Source organism: Pogona vitticeps, chromosome 6 (genome assembly GCF_051106095.1).
Source record: "Pogona vitticeps strain Pit_001003342236 chromosome 6, PviZW2.1, whole genome shotgun sequence".
NCBI classification, from domain to species: Eukaryota; Metazoa; Chordata; class Lepidosauria; order Squamata; family Agamidae; genus Pogona; species Pogona vitticeps.
This window is the reverse complement of record NC_135788.1, coordinates 99,307,400-99,328,173: the sequence shown is the minus strand read 5'-3', so window position 1 is coordinate 99,328,173 and position 20,774 is coordinate 99,307,400. Positions and strand designations below refer to the sequence as shown.

Below are 20,774 nucleotides of genomic sequence, written 5' to 3'. Positions count from 1 at the left end.
TACCGCCCCCTTCTGTTCCACCGCCCCCACACCGCCCCTTTTCGTTCTACCGCCCCCCTGAAAAATGAAATCGCCCCCTGGGGGGCATTATTGCCCACGTTAAGAACCACTGCTTTAAAATACCTATTGAGATAAGTACTGTATTTATTAAATCATACATTATTGGCTGTATCACCAACACCGTTATGCCTCTTGTGCATGGTCTTGCCCCAAATTTGTTTCATTTTGGCTCAAGCAATCTGACATTGAGTCAACAACCACCTCTCTTATTTACTCTTAATCAATAACATAGAATTTGGTGGTGGGTGGTGATTTCTTCCTAGAGCTCAAAAAGTGATATTTTTTAAAGTGCTTACAGTTACAGATATCTGCCCAAAAGCTCCGTGTTTCCCTGAAAATAAGACAGGGTCTTATATTATTTTTTTGCTGCAAAAAAAACAAACACATTAGGACTTATTTTCAGAGGATGTTTATTTATTTATTTTTCATGTACAACAACCTACATTTATTCAAATACAGTCATGTCATCTTCTTCTGGTTGCTGCATGATGCTGCACAATGGTGGAGGGTGGGATTAACTTAACTAGGGTTTATTTTGGGGGTAGGGCTTACGTTACGAGCATCCTGAAACATCATACTAGGGCTTATTTTCAGGGTAGGTCTTATTTTCAGGCAAACAGGGTAGTAAGTTATAACTATATCTACAATTTTTCAAAACTGAAAACTTTCTTTATTTTCACATTTCCAAAAAATGACTAAATAGTTACTTCTAGTTATTTTAGAAACACGCTGTGTATTACAAGCCTCTGATCTTTTTCCATACCTTATCTGGAGAGACCTTTTTTTTTCCAATCTCAGATTTTCAAAATATCTGTGTAGAAATGTGTGCGTATGTACATGGATGGAATTATTTCTTCTCTTCTCCACATATATACATATACACCCCAAACATACATGCAGGGTCTCACCCCCACACGCACACACACACACACTGCACTCTTGTAATGCAACTAACATCCTGTGTTTGAAGTCCTTTTGGGCCGGGATCCTGCGAGGCCCTCTTTTAGGTTTTTGCTAATGGGCCTTGTGGCATTTTGGCTAGCAAGAGTTTAATTAGGAGCTGGAAATAGCTTCTGAACCCGCCATGACTGATTGCTGGGTATCACCAGGCCAGCCACAATTGAGGGGAAAGAGAGCGGACGATTGTATGGTGGCCTGGTAGCAAGGACCATAATAGACTAGGCGTAGTCTTCCATGTAGCCTGTGGTTGAACCTCCTACTGAATAGGAGGAGTCTCTTCTGAGACAGAAGAGTCAGCAGATAGAGGTGGCAAGGGGAGAGGCCTTCAGCTGACCTGCTTTCCAGCAGAGGAATAGAGGATGTGCAAAGGATGTTAAGCAGAAGGAGGATTTAGTAAAATACTTGTATTAGCCTTGGAATATTTTATCTTAGGTGTTTTATGATGGTGTTTTGGTGTGTTTTGAGGGGGTGATGGTGTTTTGGTGTGTTTTGAGGGGGGTCTGCCACAGGCAGAATACCTCTGATGGACCTCTCTGTTGGTGGTCTCCTGTGGCCTGACTTAGTGGCAGTGGCTGGCAACAGTGTGGACCCCCAACTGTGCTCCGAACAGCACCAGACAGCCAGGTCTAGCCAATGTGTTCGTTTGCCACAATACTCTTCAGCAATACTATGTTGGGAAGTATAGGCAATTAAAAGAGTAGCTGGACCCAACTATCTGGTCCTGTTTGGAGTGCCACAGTGAGGGGAGGAGGAAAAAGAAAGGAGTGGGGAGATAAATAGTAAATTTTGGTACCTGGGACTTCATTGCTCTATTGCTTAACTTTGGCTCACACAAGACTAGCAGATGAGGGGGGAATATGGAGGAAGGAGAAGGAACACCTAGATCTAGCACATAATCACCATATTGGTTCTCTGCTGGTCCCCCCCTTTTTAAAAAAAAAATCCTTTTGTTTGGGGAGGATTGGCTGGAAGCAGTCTATGCACTCAGGATTTGAGTCTTCCAGCAGGAAATACCAACTGATGGATTTTCACCCTCTAAATGTTGGTGTCCTAGGTTAAAGCGCTGATTGTTACACCCTGGTTACTGCCCTCTCTCCCTCATAGGATGCTGATGCTTTGGCACCTGTCCAAGAACACTGGGTGCTGATGCCAGCCCTAATGGTCCATGCCTTGTCTTTCTTTTTTTAAAATCTTAAAATGCTTCTATATGGCAGTTGTTCCAGGGTAAAGTTGAGACACCATGAAGAAGGCTGTGTCTCTTGCCTCCCTCTGATCAGTCAGTTGGTACTTCTTTCCTCTCAGCTAAGAAAATACACTGAGCAATAGAAGGTAAAGCAAAGGCATTATGCTTGGTATATGGAAAATGGGTCTGGCATTTCCCCCATTTCTTCTAATCCTAGAACATACAGGCATTCAATAAAGCTAAACAGTAGGAGCCTGGGAAGCATTTTTTCCCTACAGCACAGTTACACTAAAGAGTTTAGCCCACATGATGTGGTCACCAACTTGCTCTGCTTTCAAAGGAGGGTGGGTTGGTAAATTCTTGGAGGATCAGGCTCTCAAGAGCTAAGTCACCAGTTATGATGGCTGTACATTACCTCCAGTAGTGGAGGTAATGCATCTCTGAACACCAGTTGCTAAAAAACTAGAAGTGGGAGGACACTATTACTGCCACACCATGCCTAAAGATTCCCCAGAGGCAGGCACATGGTGTGATCTGGCAAAACTCTTGTGTTCTTTTATTATAGATGTCCCAGGCTCACTGGGAGCGCAGATGTGTTTATTTAATTCTCATATGAATTATCAATATTTTAAAAATCCATGGCAAACACTGTCTTAAAAATTATACTTGCCTTTCTTGACGTACAGAAGAGAACACTACTTCAGATGTGTTCAATTCATTTGTTGAGGCATTTTTAATAACCAAGGAAAATGATGTCATATTACATTTTCTTATTTATACATTTATTTCCACTTACCTGATTGCCGGAAGACATTCATGCAGGGAATTGTTCTTCTTCCAGCAGGTGTATATCCCACCTTTTCCCCAGTACTAATACCCAAAGTAGTTCACAACAGTTAATAAGAGTTATTGATCTTAACAATAGTAATATCATCAAGAGCCATTTCCAGTTTTTCTGTGGACTGTTCTGAACAGCAGCATAGTGTTGATGCCACAGCCACCCTACTCATATCCCTTAGAAAATCTGAACATACCTACCCCATTCCACACCCACATCCATCCATATATACAGAGGACTCCCTGCAGGTGTTATAATGAATATGTAAGCTGGAGATAGTGCTCTGTGCTTTGTAAATCCAGGTGTATAGAGCCTGTGTCCTGAGCACACTCCTGTACTGCCGTGAGTCCTGGACCCTTCATGCGTGGCAGGAGAGGAAGCTGAACACCTTCCATATGCGTTGCCTCCGACAGATTTTTGGTATCACCTGGCATGACAAAGTTCCAAACAGAGTAGTCTTAGAACGAGCTGGAATTTTTAGCATGTATACATTACTGAAACAGTGACGTCTTCATTGGCTTGGGCATGTCGTGAGAATGGCTGATGGTCGGATTCCAAAGAATCTCCTGTATTATTATTATTATTTTATTATTTATTTGATTTATATCCCACCTATCTGGACCACTGGACCACTCTAGGCGGATGTATGGAGAATTAGTGCAGGGAAATCACCCCAGAGGGAGACCACAGCTGCAATACAAGGACATCTGCAAGCGGGATTTGAAGGCCTTAGGAATGGACCTCAACAGATGGGAAACCCTGACATCTGAGCGTTCAGCCTGGAGGCAGGCGTTGCATCATGGCCTCTCCCAATTTGAAGAGACCCTTGTCCAGCAGGCCGAGGCAAAGAGGAAGTCACAAAAGCAGCAAAATCAGGGAGCTGGACAGGGGAAAGACTGGATTTGTCTTCAGTGTGGAAGAGATTGTCACTCTCAAATTGGCCTCCTCAGCCACACTAGACGCTGATCCAAGTCCTCGATACAGAGCATGTTACCATAATCTTTCGAGACTGAAGGATGCCTAAATGCTGGACAAATAGAAAGAGCTAGCCTTTCAGGCTAAACAAAAGGAAGCAGTGATGGACACATCAAGGTCAGGGCAATGCTTACCAAGAATCCCTTAAAATCCAGACTTCCCTTTGTGGTTTGCCGGGGTTTTTTATTTATATAGTAAGCCCAATCTGGGGAGGTTGAGAGAGAGACAGGGATGAAGAGAATGGAGAATTTGGGCTGCTTTCACTCTGCTCAGAATGAAGGCATCATTTGCTGGGTGAAGGTTTTCCAAGTGGCAACAGAATAGAGTGCTAGGGATACTTTTTCCAAGAGCACAAGAAGAAGGGGGTAGGGGGGCAGGGAGGAATGAGCCTTGTTTTAATGCAACCCATGTGTTTGTCGTGTTGAACCAAGTTAACAAATCCCAGATGCCCTCCATCTGCTCCAGTTTTCTCTGCAGGAAGATAACATACCCTAGGATTGCCTTCAACAGAGTTAAATTTATAAAGAATGTATGCTTCTCCCTGCCCTCCCTTGTTCTTGTCTCCAATCTACCTCATCTATGGAGTTTCCTACTTGTGGGAAGAACTTGCAGGAAGGCCGATCCAAGTTTTGCTGCCTGAGGCAAAGAATAGGATGCCACCACAGTTCATCTGTGGAAGTGAACCAGACTGGCAGCTGAACCTCATTTCAACACAGGCGATGGATTTTGGTTCTCTAGTTCAGATACTGCAGGACAGGCTGTATCTGCTATGCACAGCCTTCCCTCTTGCTTTTGCCAGAAACAGGTCTCAGTTCTAAAACATCCATTCCAGGCCAATTACCCTTCTTTCAGTTAATCAGCTACTCTTACTAGCTGGGTTTCCCTACAGTAACTAATCTCTGCTGTATAGCCTGTCATCAATACAAAATAATTGATACAATTGAACACCTATCCTTGACCTGGTTTTATTAAGGTAAGGTAAGATTGGAGTTGCCCTTTAATTATAAAATGGCAGACTCCTTCCCTTACTTAGATAAAGTAAGCATGCAATTATTGCTGATATTGATGCCAGAACGTAGTGGCATTGGGTTGATTGTGAACAGAAAAAGGTTGAATCTGATCAAAGACAAACAGTTCATCAATTAGTTGTATGCTGTAGGATTACCAGATCCCTGTTCAGTTATTACTTACCTTATCGTAATGATTAGAGCTGAATGACTAGCCCTCCATCATTCCTTTCTCCATATTGATGCTAATGTACCTATACAGGAGAAACTCCTGCTTAGGTCTAGGTTCTAGCTGTGAGCAATGGCTTACATTTCCAGAGTTCTTGCTAATATTAAATCTTGGGTACCTATACCCACCCCTTCCTACTGTGTCAGGGCTCACTGACTCAGTGCAAGTGTGTGTGTGTGTGTGTGTGTGTGTGCGTGCGTGCGTGCGTGCGTGCGTGCGTGCGTGTGTGTGTGTGTGTGTGTGTGTGTGTGTGTGTGTGTTTTCAGCTTTTGCAATGTCAATACACCAAAATATCAAGTGTTTGTGGAGGGAACTCTAGGAAGAAAGGAGTGGAGCACCAGCAATATAACTCATGAGCCTTCTTTTTGCATAAGCCCCAACAGCAGTGGCAATTCCGTGAATATTAGGAAATTTGATAATGCTAACCTGCCAAACCCAGTATGTACTTATAAACAAGCCTGCATTAACAGATTCTGGAGTGGTCCTACCATAAGGTGGGCTGAGGCAATAGTGCATTCCCTACACTTTTCTCCTGAGTACCCCTCTCTAGGAGGCTGTTGTCCTGTCATAGCCAATGCTGAATGCATTGTCTCGAGGACTGAAACATGTTGTGCATGCCTCTTCTATAAGCAGTAACAATCTAGGTAGAAGCAAGGAAAGACAGAGTTCATTGTAAGCTGGCTGAGAAGATGAATTGCCTTGGATTGTAGTTACCACTTTGGGAACGTAAGATTAGCAACTAAATTGTTTGCTTTAGGAGTCTGTTCCCAAACTGGACTCTGTATATTTGTAAAACACTCAGTCAAACAAACAAACAAGCAAATATTACCAAAATACTAGACATTTCCAGGTCTGCTGTCTATTACCCTGCACTTTTAAACAAACCATCTTGATTTATATTCCATGCTTTAACGTGTCGAGCAGAATGTGGTGTTCCTTTAGCTTCCATGCTTCACACTTTCTTTCTTTCTTTCTTTCTTTCTTTCTTTCTTTCTTTCTTTCTTTCTTTCTTTCTTTATTTATTTATTTATTTATTTATTTATTTATTTATTTATTTATTTATTTATTTGCAATGTAGTACTTAACTTAAAAATTGAATTCAGAACAGAAATGATCCAGAGCTACTTCTTTAATGTAAAGAATATAATATGTAAGAGAAAGTTAGAATTATCTTTTGTTGTTGTTTTGTTAACTCACTATATACGTTCACCTTTTAATTTATTGGGCTGGTGTTTTTTTTAATTGATTACTGTGAATCTGCTTTTCTTACACTACTTATTTCAGTGAGTTCATTGAGTAATCTTTCCAGTTAGGCCACCTAAATTTTCATCCAGTAATATTATATCATCTATTTATTGGATGGTATGGATACCCTCTCCACTGACAATTAGACAAGAACTTTAAGAATAATTTCAGAGCACCAGCCCTAAGAGCATGACTCCTTGTTATACTTCTCTTTAACTTTCAATGCAGCTTTTTCTTGACGTTTATACAGATGCCTTTGTAATCAAAATCTTTATTTTTCAAATTCCATCATCTTGTCATAGAGTTTGTTGAGGCTGAAACCCCATTAGTATTCCAGATATGTAATTCCAGCACATCTTTCGATAACCAATCATATTTGAAAAAAAGCCCATGTTTACCTCCTGACAGCCAATCAGAAAACGAAATCTAATCTGAAATTTGTGGGAGATGTCAAACATCCTACTGTGACCATTAAATGCTTTTGAACTCTTATATAATGAATGACATGGAGAAAGTGAAGGCCGCTGAACAGATCTTTCTCTGGAAATAATTGGATAAGCAGGAGGTTCATGACCACCAGAAGGAAGCTTATTGTCTTGTAATGGCTGATTGATCAATGGAATTTATCACCACCAAATGTTGAACATCACCATCACTAGCTTAGACGGCTTTTAAAAAAATTAGCCCAACTTTCACCAACTTAATTCTTTCTCAGAGGGATGTAAATCTTTGTTTATTTCAATCACAAACAAAGCCATACATTTCAAAAGTTTTCTCCTCTCTGGGTGGGAGTATGAGAATTTTTGTTTATTCTGGCACTTTTTAATGAAAAAAATTTGTAATAGTGTGGAGTTTCATATCAAACTGGCGTGTGGAGTTTTGTTTGTTTGGTTATAAACTCTTATATTTTGCACACACAAAACTTGTATTTGTGCAGAAAACCTTTTATTTGTGTGCAATCCAAGGTTTTTAATGTCAAATATAATTTTTTCACATAAAAAAACATGTTTTTTAATGGATGCTTTTGCTGATAGTGAAAAGTAATGGCATTTTGTCCTCAGTAGGAGACCAAGATGGTTGCTCTAATTATATCTTTTTCAACTAAAGTCAAAGAATCACCTAGGCAGCCCAGACAGACTATAGACGTTGAAGTCCAAGAAAGTAAAATTACCAGTCTCTGTATAGGCTTAAAAATGATACAAGTTAGCCATGAAGACCAAATTTAAATCCCATTGATTTTGATAGGAATGAAATGCAATGAATGTAGAACTCACTCCTATACATATTTCCATACCTAATCCTGTTTACATGGAAATGAAGAGTGGGCTTTCAATTGTATAGGCATACATAGCTTTGCACTTTTAGGTTAGATCCAGCTTATCATTTGAACACAGGCTTAGTGTCACTAATGGAAATATTTTCCAAAGCTGGGATGGACTTGCTTGCAAATGCAAATAAATCAATGCATAAGTGCATCTTACCAGTTTTTCTTCTTGGGACTTTATAGCAGACTCAGTCACCAGTTGCTCAGAGGCCATTGATTTATGTAGGGTGGCTCATTGTCTTGGGGTACATCACCTCAAAAGTCAAGGTGACATGCTCCCTATACTCAGACATGGACTACCTCATGATGTGTCCATTTATGAATGGCATTTGTATTCTGCTGTTCTTCCTATGAAATCATGGTGGCATACACAGCAGGCAACAACTCGGCAATGCAGGTCAGTCAGAAATCCAGTGACTGGCTGACTTCCATGCTCTGACTTCCATGTTCAGGGGCAACTAGAACCTACATCTCCCAAGTCTCAGTCCAACAATCTAACCACAACATGACGTTGGCTTCCTTATTCCTTGAGAAGATACAGTGGGGCCTCGCTTAGCGATTGCTCCATTTAACGACGAAATCGCTTAGCAACGACTTCTCCGGAGCGTTTTTGTGCTTCGTTTAACGATGGTCCCTATGGGTGATTTTCGCTTAGCAATGGTTGGGACCATGCTTTGCATAACGATTAAATTTTGGGTCCCTTGTTTCACTTAACGATGGTTTAAACAGCCTCATGTTTGCAGTTTTTAAAATGTTTTCCTGTTATTTATAAAGTTAAAGTTTACTGTTTAAAATGTTTGAAATCATAAAGTGCACTTAATAAACTCTTTGTTAACCAAATTTGACTTTGTTCTGACTCTTTTTTAAATTTATTGTTGTATTTTTCCCCCATTGAGATGCATTGAATAGGTTTCAATGCATTTCAATTGGGGAACCGTGTTTCGCTTAGTGATGTTTCCTATAGCGATTTTCGCTTAAGGATGGCAATTCGTTCCTATTGGAACAGATTATCCAGTTTTCAATGCATTTCAATGGGAAACTGCGTTTCACTTAGCGATGAAATCGCTTAGCAGCGATTTTTTGGAACAAATTAACATCGCTAAGCGAGGCACCACTTATTCAAATATACTCTTCATAACACAAATGTCAGGGCCTCCAGTTAGCAGAATGCCTGGAGGGCCCCAAATACAGCAGAGCTGCTTCTATGTGAGTAATACACACAGATATTTAAAGAGATCCCTCATAAAATCTATGGCCTATCCACCACTGCATTTAAGACCATGGTTACACTATGAAAATGAATCGACAACTGGATCGGATTTTCAAAATCGGGTTAAAGTCATGTAGCAGTCGCATGTTAAGTGAGTCAGTGTGTGCGTCCTGTCGGGAAAATGGTTAATCCAATTTTTAAGCTGTACTGTCTATTGGTTGAGGGGATTAACGTTGTTGCAACTGAGGCTTTATTCTGCACCTACCCACCCACGTATCACTATGGCTCCTCGCAGGAGACACCTACTCTCTTTTGCCGTCTCCCTCCCTCCCTTTCTCTCTCTTGTTCCTTCTTTTCCAACTCTTCCCCCCCTTTCTTTCCACAATATATTTTCTCCTCCCTTTTTTTCCGGCAAACCCATTACATTCCTGAGCCCAAAACTACTAGCTGCAAAGTGATGAGGTGGCGTCCCTCCTCCCTCCCCACTCTGCCCGGCCTCGTTTTGTCCCACTTTCTTTCTCTCTCCCTCCCTCCCTCTTTTTACATACAGAGGCATATATACATTCTTTTCTTTTTGGTCATGCTGCAAAAATTAAAGACACATCCTCATTTTGGAAAACATCCAGATTTTTTTTTTAAGTTTCCAAAAAACCAGTCATGATAGGAAGAGGGAGAAGGTGTGGGAGGTGCCTCCTGCTTGCAACGTGTCTGGGTTACAGTGATACTGCCTTGAGAGCCTGCCAGATATTTTGAGTTTGCCTTCCTGAAGGGAAGGGAAGAAAAAAAAATAGTTTAGTTGCTTTGGTGATCTCTTGCATTTTACTGCAACCTATTCAAATCGCTCTCACACACACACAAAGAGAGAGAGAGAATGCCTGCATACAACTCCCCTTTTGACGTGTCACTTTGACTTTAGAAGAAGATCTGCACCATTTTTTAAAGAGCAGCATTCCAGAATTGTGAAATCTGTTTCACAGTGAGGAGGGATCTGAAAAAAAAAAAAAGGGAGTGTTGGTGGATCCTGTGAAAAAGGAAATAAATGTGTCCGTTTGCAGACTTCTTTTTAATTTCTGTTCCCGGGGCTAGCTCCAGAAGATTGACAAGGATGGCCATTTACCAGGGCCTCAAGAGTTCAGAGCAGAGGAGTGTGATTTCTACTATCTTAAACCATTAGTCTCTCCATTGCAGTATTATTGGTTGTGGCTGGAGAAATTCCCTGAAGCTTCAGGCAGGATGTTTCCCCCTGTAACTCTAGAAAGAGATTGTTTTCCCTTGGGGCCCACAAAATTTGGTAAGGACCCAAGAGTGATTTGGTGACCAAAGAGACCCTTATGGTTAGGATGTCATGCAGTTTTTCTGCAGTTCCTGATTTCCCCCCATCCCAAATTCCAACCCTCACTCCAGCTAGTATGTCATGTCTGAATCTCTGTTTCATATTTTGCTTAAAAAGGGTACAATTTTAATTTTGTCCAAATATTACATTGTTACAATGTAAGCCTGACATCTCTTTTTCAAAAATCTCAGCTGTTTTTTGTTTGTTTGTTTGTTTAAAAGAAGAACCCATGACATCTGAGGGAATCTTGTGCACATTTTTACAGCTATTGGGGTAACAATGCTGCAGAATGCTTTCAGTGTACCTCTAATTCTTTAGAGTTATGCCCTGCAACAAAACATGATTCCCTAGGACTAAAATGTCCTGTCCTTTTGTACTTGATGGCAATACCATCCTTGCTGTTTCTGGCTTTTAACCATAATAGTTTTATGGGATTTACCATTGTTATAGATTGTATTTCTGTTTATGGCTGTTTTTGGCTTTTACCTGTAAAGATTTTATGCTATTTGCTGCCCTGAGACACAGAGTGAAATCCTGTTGTACAGCTCCATGTGCACAGTGGAGATGATGTCAGCAGTAGCAGCAGCAGCAGCAGCCAATCACTGCCCATTAAAGGCTATTTGGAGGTGCATTCGGCTGGTACGTCATGTCACAAAGTCACTTGCACTCCAAAATTCCGCAAGGAAGCCTTTAATCAACAACAATTTGCCACTGCTGCTGACATTATTGTTGCTCGCATGCAGAGCTGGACAACATTTCAGCCACTGTATTAAGCTTCCATTTGAAATTATATTTTAATAATGTGATACTGAAGTTCATGGTTTCATAATGTTTGGAAAGATCATGATCTTGAAATGTGCCTGAGAAATAGCTATTACTAAATTAATAACACAGTAATAGAATCTCTGTGTGCATCCTATCAGGCTCTTTGGTGGACAAAATGGTTATTTTATTGGCTGGTCTTGTCTCATATTTTTCAGTGGTCAGTGAGAGCTTCTTAGAGATTGAGGATTAACATAAAAATGTTGCACATGCATGTTGAGAATGGTTGGGTCAGCATAGTGCACATTATTGCATTTTTAGATTCCGAACGAGATAGAATTTCCTGGAGGAAAAAAATGTTCACTACATCAGAACATAGCTGAGCATCACAGATTCGACATAAGTTGTGTTCCAAACAAAGTAACAACGAATCTCTCTTGTGCCAACCAATTGTTCTTTATGATCCCGATTTAACCGAAGGCCACCATAATTCCAACTATTGGTATTGTTTTCCCATGTAATGTCATTTTAATTTGGTTAGATCTATCACTTCTGGAGCCTTTTATTTGACGAGCTGCCTTTTCTGCTTAGAGATCAATTCTGCCAGTTGTTTCATGCACAACCAGATAAGTCACAACTCTTTTTGTCTGAGAAGTATTGTTTTGGAAACAGAATATAACCCAGATTCTACAGGATCCACCATGGATGGCTAGTGTTTGCCACTCTTAAGTCTCAGGAGGCAACACAGTAAGGTCTACACATGTTCAATCATCACTGTGTATATATACATCATGAGCAAACAGAGAATACTAGGAAACAGATTAATACTCCCCCCCCAATCATTGTCTTGCAATTTGCCTGAGATATATTTATTATTCGAAGAAGAAGAAATGTTAATATTGAATCAAGCCAAGGAAAGCTTGTTTATCAATATCAATTAATGGTGAAAACAAGTCATTTAGCCCAAATCAGTTTGCCTGTCTGAGGGAAGAAAGAAGGAGAAATTCAAAAAAAGCCAACTGTGTGGCACACCTTCCATATTTTAGGAAGTCTAAGACTATATCCCTGGGCAAATTCAGCACTGATGCTGGTCACAGGTGGTGCAACAGGTGAGGAGGTGAAACCGAGGATGGACCTGAGTGTTGCCCTTGACTAGCCCTCTAGTTGTGTTTCAGTTATTTGTCCATGATGTGTTTCTCTTGATTTAATCTGACAGAATGCCTGAACTAAGTCCATGCGCGTGTGATATCTTCTCACAGGGGCAGCTAACAGATACACTGATATGAAAACCTTTACATCAGTGGTTCCCAGCCTTGGCTCCCCATGTGTTCTTGGACTACAACTCTTAGAACCCTTCCCCACTAGCTGTGCTGGCCAGGATTTCTGGGAGTTGTAGTCCAAGAGCATCCCACCAATTTCCCAAGCACATTTTGTGAAGACAGAAGAGAGGAGCTTACCTGTGGCTACTCTCAGGCTTTGGAATGCGCTGCTCTGGGAAGATCCTAAGCAGGCAAACATCTTCCTTTTCAGGAAGCTTTTAAAGTAATGAGTAGAGGACTCAGGAATGTAGAGATTTTTAAATATTTTAAATATATATATTTTAAAAATATTTGTAATTATTTAAAAATATATTTTAAAAATTAAAATTTTATTTAATTGTGGTTTTAATATTGATAAACTTTTAATTTATTTTTAGTATAGTTTGTTATGACATTTTAAAATTTGTGATTATTGTATAAGTTTAATTGTAATGAGCCTCCTTGGTTCCCCTATAGGGGAAAATGTGACAAATAAATACGTTAGCGTTGTCAGAATCTCTCAGTTACTATTTGGTTGCATTTCTCAAAATGCATTTTTCAAAATGTAATTTATTCTTGTACTCAGTTTGCATCCATTGTGAGACTTTTTATGCTCCTTTTGGGGGGATGGGAGGAACATGGACATTTGTGTAGATTTTAGCACATTTTCCTAATGTGCACATTTATTTTGTTTTACTCAAAAAATGTTCCCCATTGTTAAAATTGTGTTTGTGGATATTTTTTCCCTACTTGTACATAGATGATAATTATTATTACCTTCTTTTTAAAATTAGGCACATTGTTTTGAGCATACTTTCTCTCCCAAAAATATCAGGTAAACTTTGCAAACATGCAAATTTTTGAAATGAAGTATGATTGTTCTTGCAAGAGGTACAAAACTCTTCTTACTTTGACACATTAAATCCAACAAAATTCTATTTCATCCAACATTCCCTCCAGTTTTCAACCCCACTGGGTGGGGCTTCACCCCTTCCATCTCATGGCTCTGCCTCCATATGCAACCCCCCCCCACCCCGTGGGGTTCCGTCATGGCCAGAACCAAAGGAGATGGAAACACTCACTGTGGGTGCACTGAGGAGGAAAGCTGCACGGAAGGGACGGAGCCATGCACACTCAGGCAGCCATGCACCTTAGAGGGAACTTTGGTTTCATCCCTAATGTGTATATTCGTCCATATATTCTGTAAAGTACAGAAGCTGAGAAGGCCCTGCTTAATGTGAGGCCATTCTTATATTACAAAATATATGATCTTTACAAATGAAAACTTAACCCTCTCAGTGTATTGCAAGGAATGTGCAGATTCTTACTGTGGAAAACATAATCCTACACTCCGTGGATTTTTATTGGATCTGTAGTTTCTAGTGAAAGCCCAAACACTCGTGAAATTTGGAGGCATATTTTTTGGAGGTGAAGGAGTGCTTTGGTGGAAAGGGCAGCAACAATTAGCCGCAGGAATTTGGTGATTCGGTGGGCACTTGCAGGGGCTACATCAAAGGCCTCTGAGAGCCATGTGTGCTTTCAGCAACCCTGACAACTGGTTGCTTGTGTCTTTGTTAGAAGGAGACTTGTGGCTGAACATGGGTTTAAACATGGGCTTCCATACCCTAAATCCCAGTCTCTAACCAGCATACCATACCATTCTTCAGAAAGTGGCATTAGGCTGGCATGCTCCAAGTAACCACTTGCCAAAGTTGCTACATGTTGGATGAGCTGATATGTTGATCTAATGTATTATCTGAAAATTTTTTAAAAAGTATTATGTACATCTTTGGACTTCATTTTTTTGAGAACCTTTAATTTCCACATTCATCATGAAGGACATTTTCAGTCACCTTTCCCCATTTTTTTCCTTTCTTTTTCCAGTAGTCTAGTGTTTCTTCCACATGCATCGTAGGCAGAAATATTACATCAGTGGATGATGTACAGTAGCAGCCATTTTCTCTCTTCTCCTCACATCTTTTGTATTCCTTTCCCCGCTCTTTACCACATTTCTTCTCTGAAAGTTGCTGCTTAATGCTGGGTCTGTGGAGAGGTGGTTGTCTTTAGAAAGAACAGAACAAGGCACTCTCTAGGAAAACTGGCCCCACAAATCCACCTCAGGTCAAAACATAACAGTCTAGGTCAACGATGTTGATGACCTACAAAGAAATTTCTATTATATATTCTGACTGTGGACCTTCACCATTCACTCAAGTGATCTCATTTGCAAAAGATCACGGTCTTCATTTCAAGGTGGCTGCCAGTCTGAGCTTCATTCTCATCAACTTTGTATTGCCCTCAGTTCTGGAAGGTGCCATGTTTCTGCTAGAGTGGCCTGATAAGATCCACAGTGGTGCTTACAAAGTAGTGAAGCTCCTTCAAACTTCGTGGATTTTCAAATAATTGTGAAGTGACCAGGATTGCTAGGAATTCAGAATTTTACTTTTTCACTGATGAAACATACTTAGATTCTTAAAACCGTGAAGGAACCTACTTCCCAAATCCTATTGATCCTCAGTTCTTCCCAGATATAAAGATAATATTTCTAGTTACATTAGTTCTTGGTTTGTTGGTTTGTCTGTTTGTTTAATGGAGAGTTTACCTGCCCTCATGCCATTCCTTATTCTGAAGTGCTTTGTCTCAGAATGTCCTTTGTTTAAAAGCTTTTGGCCTTTTTTTTAGACTCCAGAGATTGAAACGTATAGTTTACAAAGACACACACACATTTATATGCACCAGTAATTGCAGCTTCTAAAAATTATACAGTATCTTGTGTGGTGTCACGATGCTGCTTCTTTTTCCAACCAACGTGGCTGCTGTGCTCTGGAACAGTCAAGGAACTTTGCCAATTTCATTTTATTTAATTTTTTTACGAATATGCCCTTAAGGTCCATAATAGAGGAGGAGTGTGGCTAATAAGAAAACAGCTTTTGGATTTCTTCCTGAGGCTTTTGGAATGCTTTTGTTTGAGTCAGAATGCATCTTTGCCATTTGGATCTGAGTTTGGCCCATTCATATATTTACAATATACAGTAAATGATGCAAGGTTTAATGCAGTCATTTTCCTTCATTAGCACTAAAGATCTGCATTTGGGGAGATTCTTAATGAAGTTTCTGATAGCACATGTTGGGTAGAGAGAAAACATTGTGAATTTTTCAATATTTTTCAGTATTTCATATACGTGGCAGTACAATAGAAGTGAGGGAATGGTTTGTGGATAACATTCATATGGGGGGAAGTAATATGTTACATTACATATGTTTTAAGAAACTTTAAAACCTTTAATTGTTTTTTCTTCTGATATAGTTAAATGTGAAATTTGCAATCTATCTTTGTACTTGCACATTCTTACAGTCTTAAGAACAGACAAATCATATGACACAAAGAAATGAAAATACACCGATAACTTTCTTATACGTAGAAACCTATAGCTATGCTATCTAGAGACACAAATCCACAGAAGTGTCTTGACTGGTGATATTTTAAAAATCATTTAAAATTAATATACTATAAGCTGAAATGTTGAGATTGTAGTCCATCATTCAGTTATTGGATGCATTACACAACCGGTCAATCCCATAAATTTCCATGGAATTTCCAACAAAATGTGTTTGAGATGATGGTTTAAACAATACCTGTATTAGCATTACAGATTTCCTTCTCGTGCAGTAGTAAGTACCTGTACAGATATTCTGTCCTAGAGCCCCATGTATGGAGCTCCTATGCGTACAGATGGAAAAGAGAATAAGGAAGGTCAGAAAACTCTGTGCATGCATCAGAGACTCTCTGTACAAAGGATTGCTGAATAGCGGAGATATCCCCTTTCCCTATAATTTCAACACACACACACACAGAGGCAAAGGGCATGATTTCTTCATTCCGGTACCGGTAATTCCAAGATCTTCCTCTCCTCCTTTTTACAGTGTGCGGGGAGAAACATAGCCTCCGATCCACGCATAAGCAGACTTTAATAGTCCCTACACTTACACATAGCTAGCTGTGTGGGTAGCTCAGTGAGATAGGTATCTGGCTGGGGGTTCAAATCCCCACTGCTCATTCCAGAACAGCCAGCTTGTGTGGCCATGGGTAAGTTTCACAGTCTAAGGATGCTCCGAGAAGAACGGAATGGTAAACCACTTCTGAGTGCTCCTGCCTAAAAAACCCTGAAAAGGGTCATCATAAGTCAGAATAATTGACTTGACGGCACACCAGTTAATTAATTAAAACAGTTCTACATATTCCTTTTAAAAAAATTAAATAACAGTTATTCCAACAGGAGAGAGAAGATGGATAAGATTGAAGCAAACTGCAACTTAACAAAGATTATCTGATATTTGCTCAAAGCTTGCATAGTCCCAGAAGTTTTGCTTTAGTTGTGTTTTAAGAACGAAAGAAACACACTTTGCTCTATACCACCCTCTGGTGCTCCATCAGGTGTTTCTGGAGAAGCTGGGAATTCCACCTTACAATTTTCTCCTCTTGCATACCTTCCGATAGTCCACTTTTGCAAAATCTTTCTTCTCCTACCCCTCACCATTTCTATTCCTCCTTTCTTCTTAAACTGCCCCATTCAAAGCATACCCCATTACATTCTTCCCTCTCCCTGCAGGATGCACTGCCAACTTAAAAGATCCACTCATTTTTGGAAGGGAGTCTACCAGGGTCTTTTCTTTTGTGATTGGTTAGAAAGAGGCTTGGCTTGGCTTCTCAACTTTTTGGGAGTGGGTGCATATGTGTGTGCGTTTGCCTGTGTGTGTGTGTGTGTGTGTGTGTGTCTGGGGGCAGGCTGGGCTTCCCTGATTGGTTAAGGGGCCGGCCCAAGATCCCCCCACAGCACTCAGAAGCCAGCGAAGACAGGATCCACCTCTGGGACACTGGACCATATAAAAAGGGAGCCTAAGAACTTGACAGAGTCAGTAGGAAGTTTCTGCTGGGGTCTGGAGTGGAACTACATAAATCAGACCGTCCCTGCATGACTGGACACTAAAGCAGAACCCCGGATACAAAGAGTCTTCATGTCTAATATTTAGACATGTTCAGCTTTGTGGATTCCCGGTTACTGCTTTTGATAGCAGCAACTGTTCTACTCACCAAAGGCCAAGGCGAAGAAGACAGTAAGTACAGCGCGTTGTCTGCTCTCAGCACTGTGTACATGAGAAAGAACCATATTTAAAGTATAATTTTGTATTTAGAAAGTGGGTAAGAAAATCTGTCTCCCTGGTTTTCTTTTCCTGCCTCTTTCTGTTCAATGCAAAGCCATGCCGTCTTCGAAATCTCTGAAATCCAGCTGTACAGGATAAGGGTCAAACTGTTTGCCATAAGGCTGGGGAGGGGAAGATGTTATGATTTTGTAAAGGAATACTTCAGTGTCATTGCCATTCCTGTTGTATGTGATCACGGCTCAGAAGGGACAGAAATAAAATAAGGCGAAGAAAGTGCATGCAATGTTTGGTGTTGAGCACCCCCCCTTATTTTCAAGTTTCAAAGGTCGGCACGTTTGTGACCTTCTAGATATGTCTGGATTTGGCATGATGGCCAGGAGAAAAAAGAGGTTTAAGTGGCAGAAAAAATCAAGTGTTTATTCCACCAGATATTTCCTGGCTTCATGAGAGCATTCTAGGGAGAAAAGAAATCAATTGTAAAAGCAAACTTAACCAGCTGTGTGCAGCCCTGGGTGTATTTCCTTTGATTTCTCTCTTTCCCTCCCTCCCTCTCCCCCCACCTTTCTAAATATGTTCCTTGGGGCAAAGCAACAAGTTGGATCAGTTAGAATCTCTGTGTTGCCTTGCCAGATTCAGTAAAAGAAAGGGTGGGTGGGTGGATAGAACTGGGAGTGGGTTGTCATTGGGGCGGGAGTAATAAATGATGGAAAACTCATTCTGTATTCTTGGAAAGCCAAAGAATAGTTCTGGGTGGAGGGAGAAAAGGAGAGAAAGAAGGGTAGGAGGAGAAAGTTATTTTCCTGTCTTGTTGAAGAAGCCTGCAAAAGCCATCAGGAAAGTATTAGGCTGGTGGGGTGGGGGGAGGGAGCCTTAAGATGATTCATAAGGAAAATGTTTCAGCAACCTATAAAGCACAAAAAGTCTAGACATCACTTCATAGACAAAGCCATTTGGATGGTAGAGTTAGAATGACTTGTTCTAGTCAAGCAAGTGCAATGGCGACATCTAGTGGCTGTCAAGAGACTCACCGTTGCCTTCAACTGGAAGGCACTTCAATGTAGCCTTGCCAGGGGTGGGGCTGCAGGGGAATGGCTTTGCAATGGATCGGCCTTGATCAAAGATGAGCCTATTTCCGGGGTCAGTGATAAAACATGTTTAATGGACAACCTCTCCACGCCCCCAAAGCAGCGGAGAAATCAATACAGAGCTGGGCGAAATCATTCCTTGCCTCCTGTAATGGTACTTTTGCTGCCATCTAGTGGCTGATGAGCATTTCTTACAACATTCCTGGACGATGTGAGAGCTTCATGCTGCAAGAGTAGCTGTTCTCTTTTTAAATTTTTGAATTCCTCCAGCAGTAGCAGATTTTGTTTTTCATCCTTTCCCCCCCAATACAATTCAGCCAAACCATTATCCATCCAGTGACTCTGAGGGAAAACTAATTTTCAGAGCTCACTTTTAAAAGAATCTAGCCCTGCCCGCATGAGAAATAATGACAGAACTCACCTTTTTCACTCTTTTCTTTTAAATGGAATGTGTTGGAGGGGAAATTCCTCTCTTCTTCTTTAACATCATTCTCTGGCATTTCCCTGTTTTCATCCTTCGTTTAAGTATGTACATTCCAATAAAGATTCATGAGATCACCGAGTGCTGGTTTCTAAATAAACGGGCACAGGATTTTAGCCTAAAAGGGAGGCCATCACACTTGCCTCGTCAACCTGTCATAGTTCACACCTGTGTCATCGCCTTCTTATCACAATTGTTTGCAGTGGTTCAGATTTCCTAAGGCCACGTACCATCAGCAGGATACAGTTGCTTTCCCTCTGTGGGTCCTCCTCCAGTCTGAATGCCTAACCTCCTCTCTCCTCCTTGCTCACTTTTCAGAAGGCTGTTAATTTCCTTCTCTTTCTTTTCTTTGTGTTTGGTTTGGCTTTGGCTCCAGAACGTTGAGGTTACCAGTTGGATGTTAACAAGTGGCCAGAAGTTTTGTTTAAATTCCAGAGCAACAGCAAGGAGTTATGGAGGGGGCTGGCTCGTTTCCTGTATCCTAGAGTTTGCTTGATGAAAAGCAGATGAGGTTTTAAAAACACACACATGCACACAAAAAAAGTGTAAGAGGAGAGTAGAAAGAAGGGAGGCCAACAATCAGATACAACTTGATGAAAAAATAAGTGTGTTCTCTGGACTGAACCACCCTCTGAAGAGTATCTCATTTACTCCTTTGTGGTTTCATTTATTGTGCTGATGCTTCTGGCTCTCAAAGAGATGGTTGCCTCTTCCTTCCTCCATGCACCTGGCTACTTGTCTTGTCTCTTCCTTTAGTTCCACCTGGAAGCTGCACACAGGGCGGTTTAAATTACAATGACAGAGATGTTTGGAAACCAGAACCCTGCCAGATCTGCGTGTGCGACAGCGGTACCATCCTTTGTGACGAGATGATCTGCGAAGACGTATCAGACTGCCCCAACCCTGAGCAACGCTTTGGAGAATGCTGTCCAATCTGTCCTGGTGCCGGTATGAATTTAGCCTACACCCCTTCTGTGTGCTCACCTAATCCTCCCATCACCATTAACCACAAATCCCTCCTCCTCCTCAGCCATACTCTTGTGAGCTGGCTGGAGAAACTGTCTATCCACAAATATATCTATGTACCCTATCTGTTCTGAGTCTTGTGTAGTCTTTTCTGTTTCACTAATGCACCCAAGTGTCCATTAAGTTACTTTTCCCCTGTTCCTGTCTTAGATTATATACCAAGCCATAATCATCTCATCTTAGATCCAGCTATCCACCCACATATAAATCCATGACCTGTTTATTCTTTTTCCAACTCCTCACACCTATTGTCAAGCTACTTACCCAATCTCCTAGCCACCAACCTGTCACTTATCCAGTGGTGAGAGAATTTGCTTTCATTGTAATTAACAATGGCAAACAGTTGCCACAGTTTAAGGGCCACAACCCCTGCCTCTTTCCTTGCCTGTCATTTGTCCATGCACACATGCAATAGGTTGGCCAAGTTGGGAGAGTATGTGAAGTAGAAAAAGTTTTTAGGAGAGAGTTAGGAGCCGAAGAGAATCTTGAGGCTGTGACATCAAGGACATCTCAACTTTTACTGACACTAAAATTGTGCCTCGCCCACAAGAATCTTGATCATTTCCTTTCTTTGAAATATAGGCATTTCAGCTAT

The 20,774-nt window shown here is 40.9% G+C and overlaps 1 protein-coding gene and 1 long non-coding RNA gene across 3 annotated transcripts in view; one reads left to right on the top strand and one right to left on the bottom strand.

The window, feature by feature from the left end:
- Positions 1-453: 453 nt before the first annotated feature.
- On the bottom strand, positions 454-19,910 carry LOC144583666 (uncharacterized). The gene is made up of 2 exons (XR_013537587.1): positions 19,094-19,910; positions 454-3,468 (listed from the first exon to the last, which is right to left on the bottom strand). It is a non-coding gene; the product is annotated as an uncharacterized LOC144583666 (long non-coding RNA).
- Positions 3,464-20,774, top strand: part of COL1A1 (collagen type I alpha 1 chain) — a 59,179-nt gene continuing 41,868 nt past the window's right edge. Inside the window, exons 1-2 of one of the 2 annotated variants that reach the window (XM_073004378.2) lie at positions 3,464-17,539; positions 19,910-20,095. In XM_073004378.2, the coding sequence (XP_072860479.2) occupies positions 17,458-17,539; positions 19,910-20,095 (268 nt within the window). In that variant the 5' untranslated portion in view covers positions 3,464-17,457. Of the gene's footprint in view, positions 17,540-19,909; positions 20,102-20,774 lie in introns of both variants that reach the window. The other variant, XM_020793967.3, reaches the window with a different exon arrangement.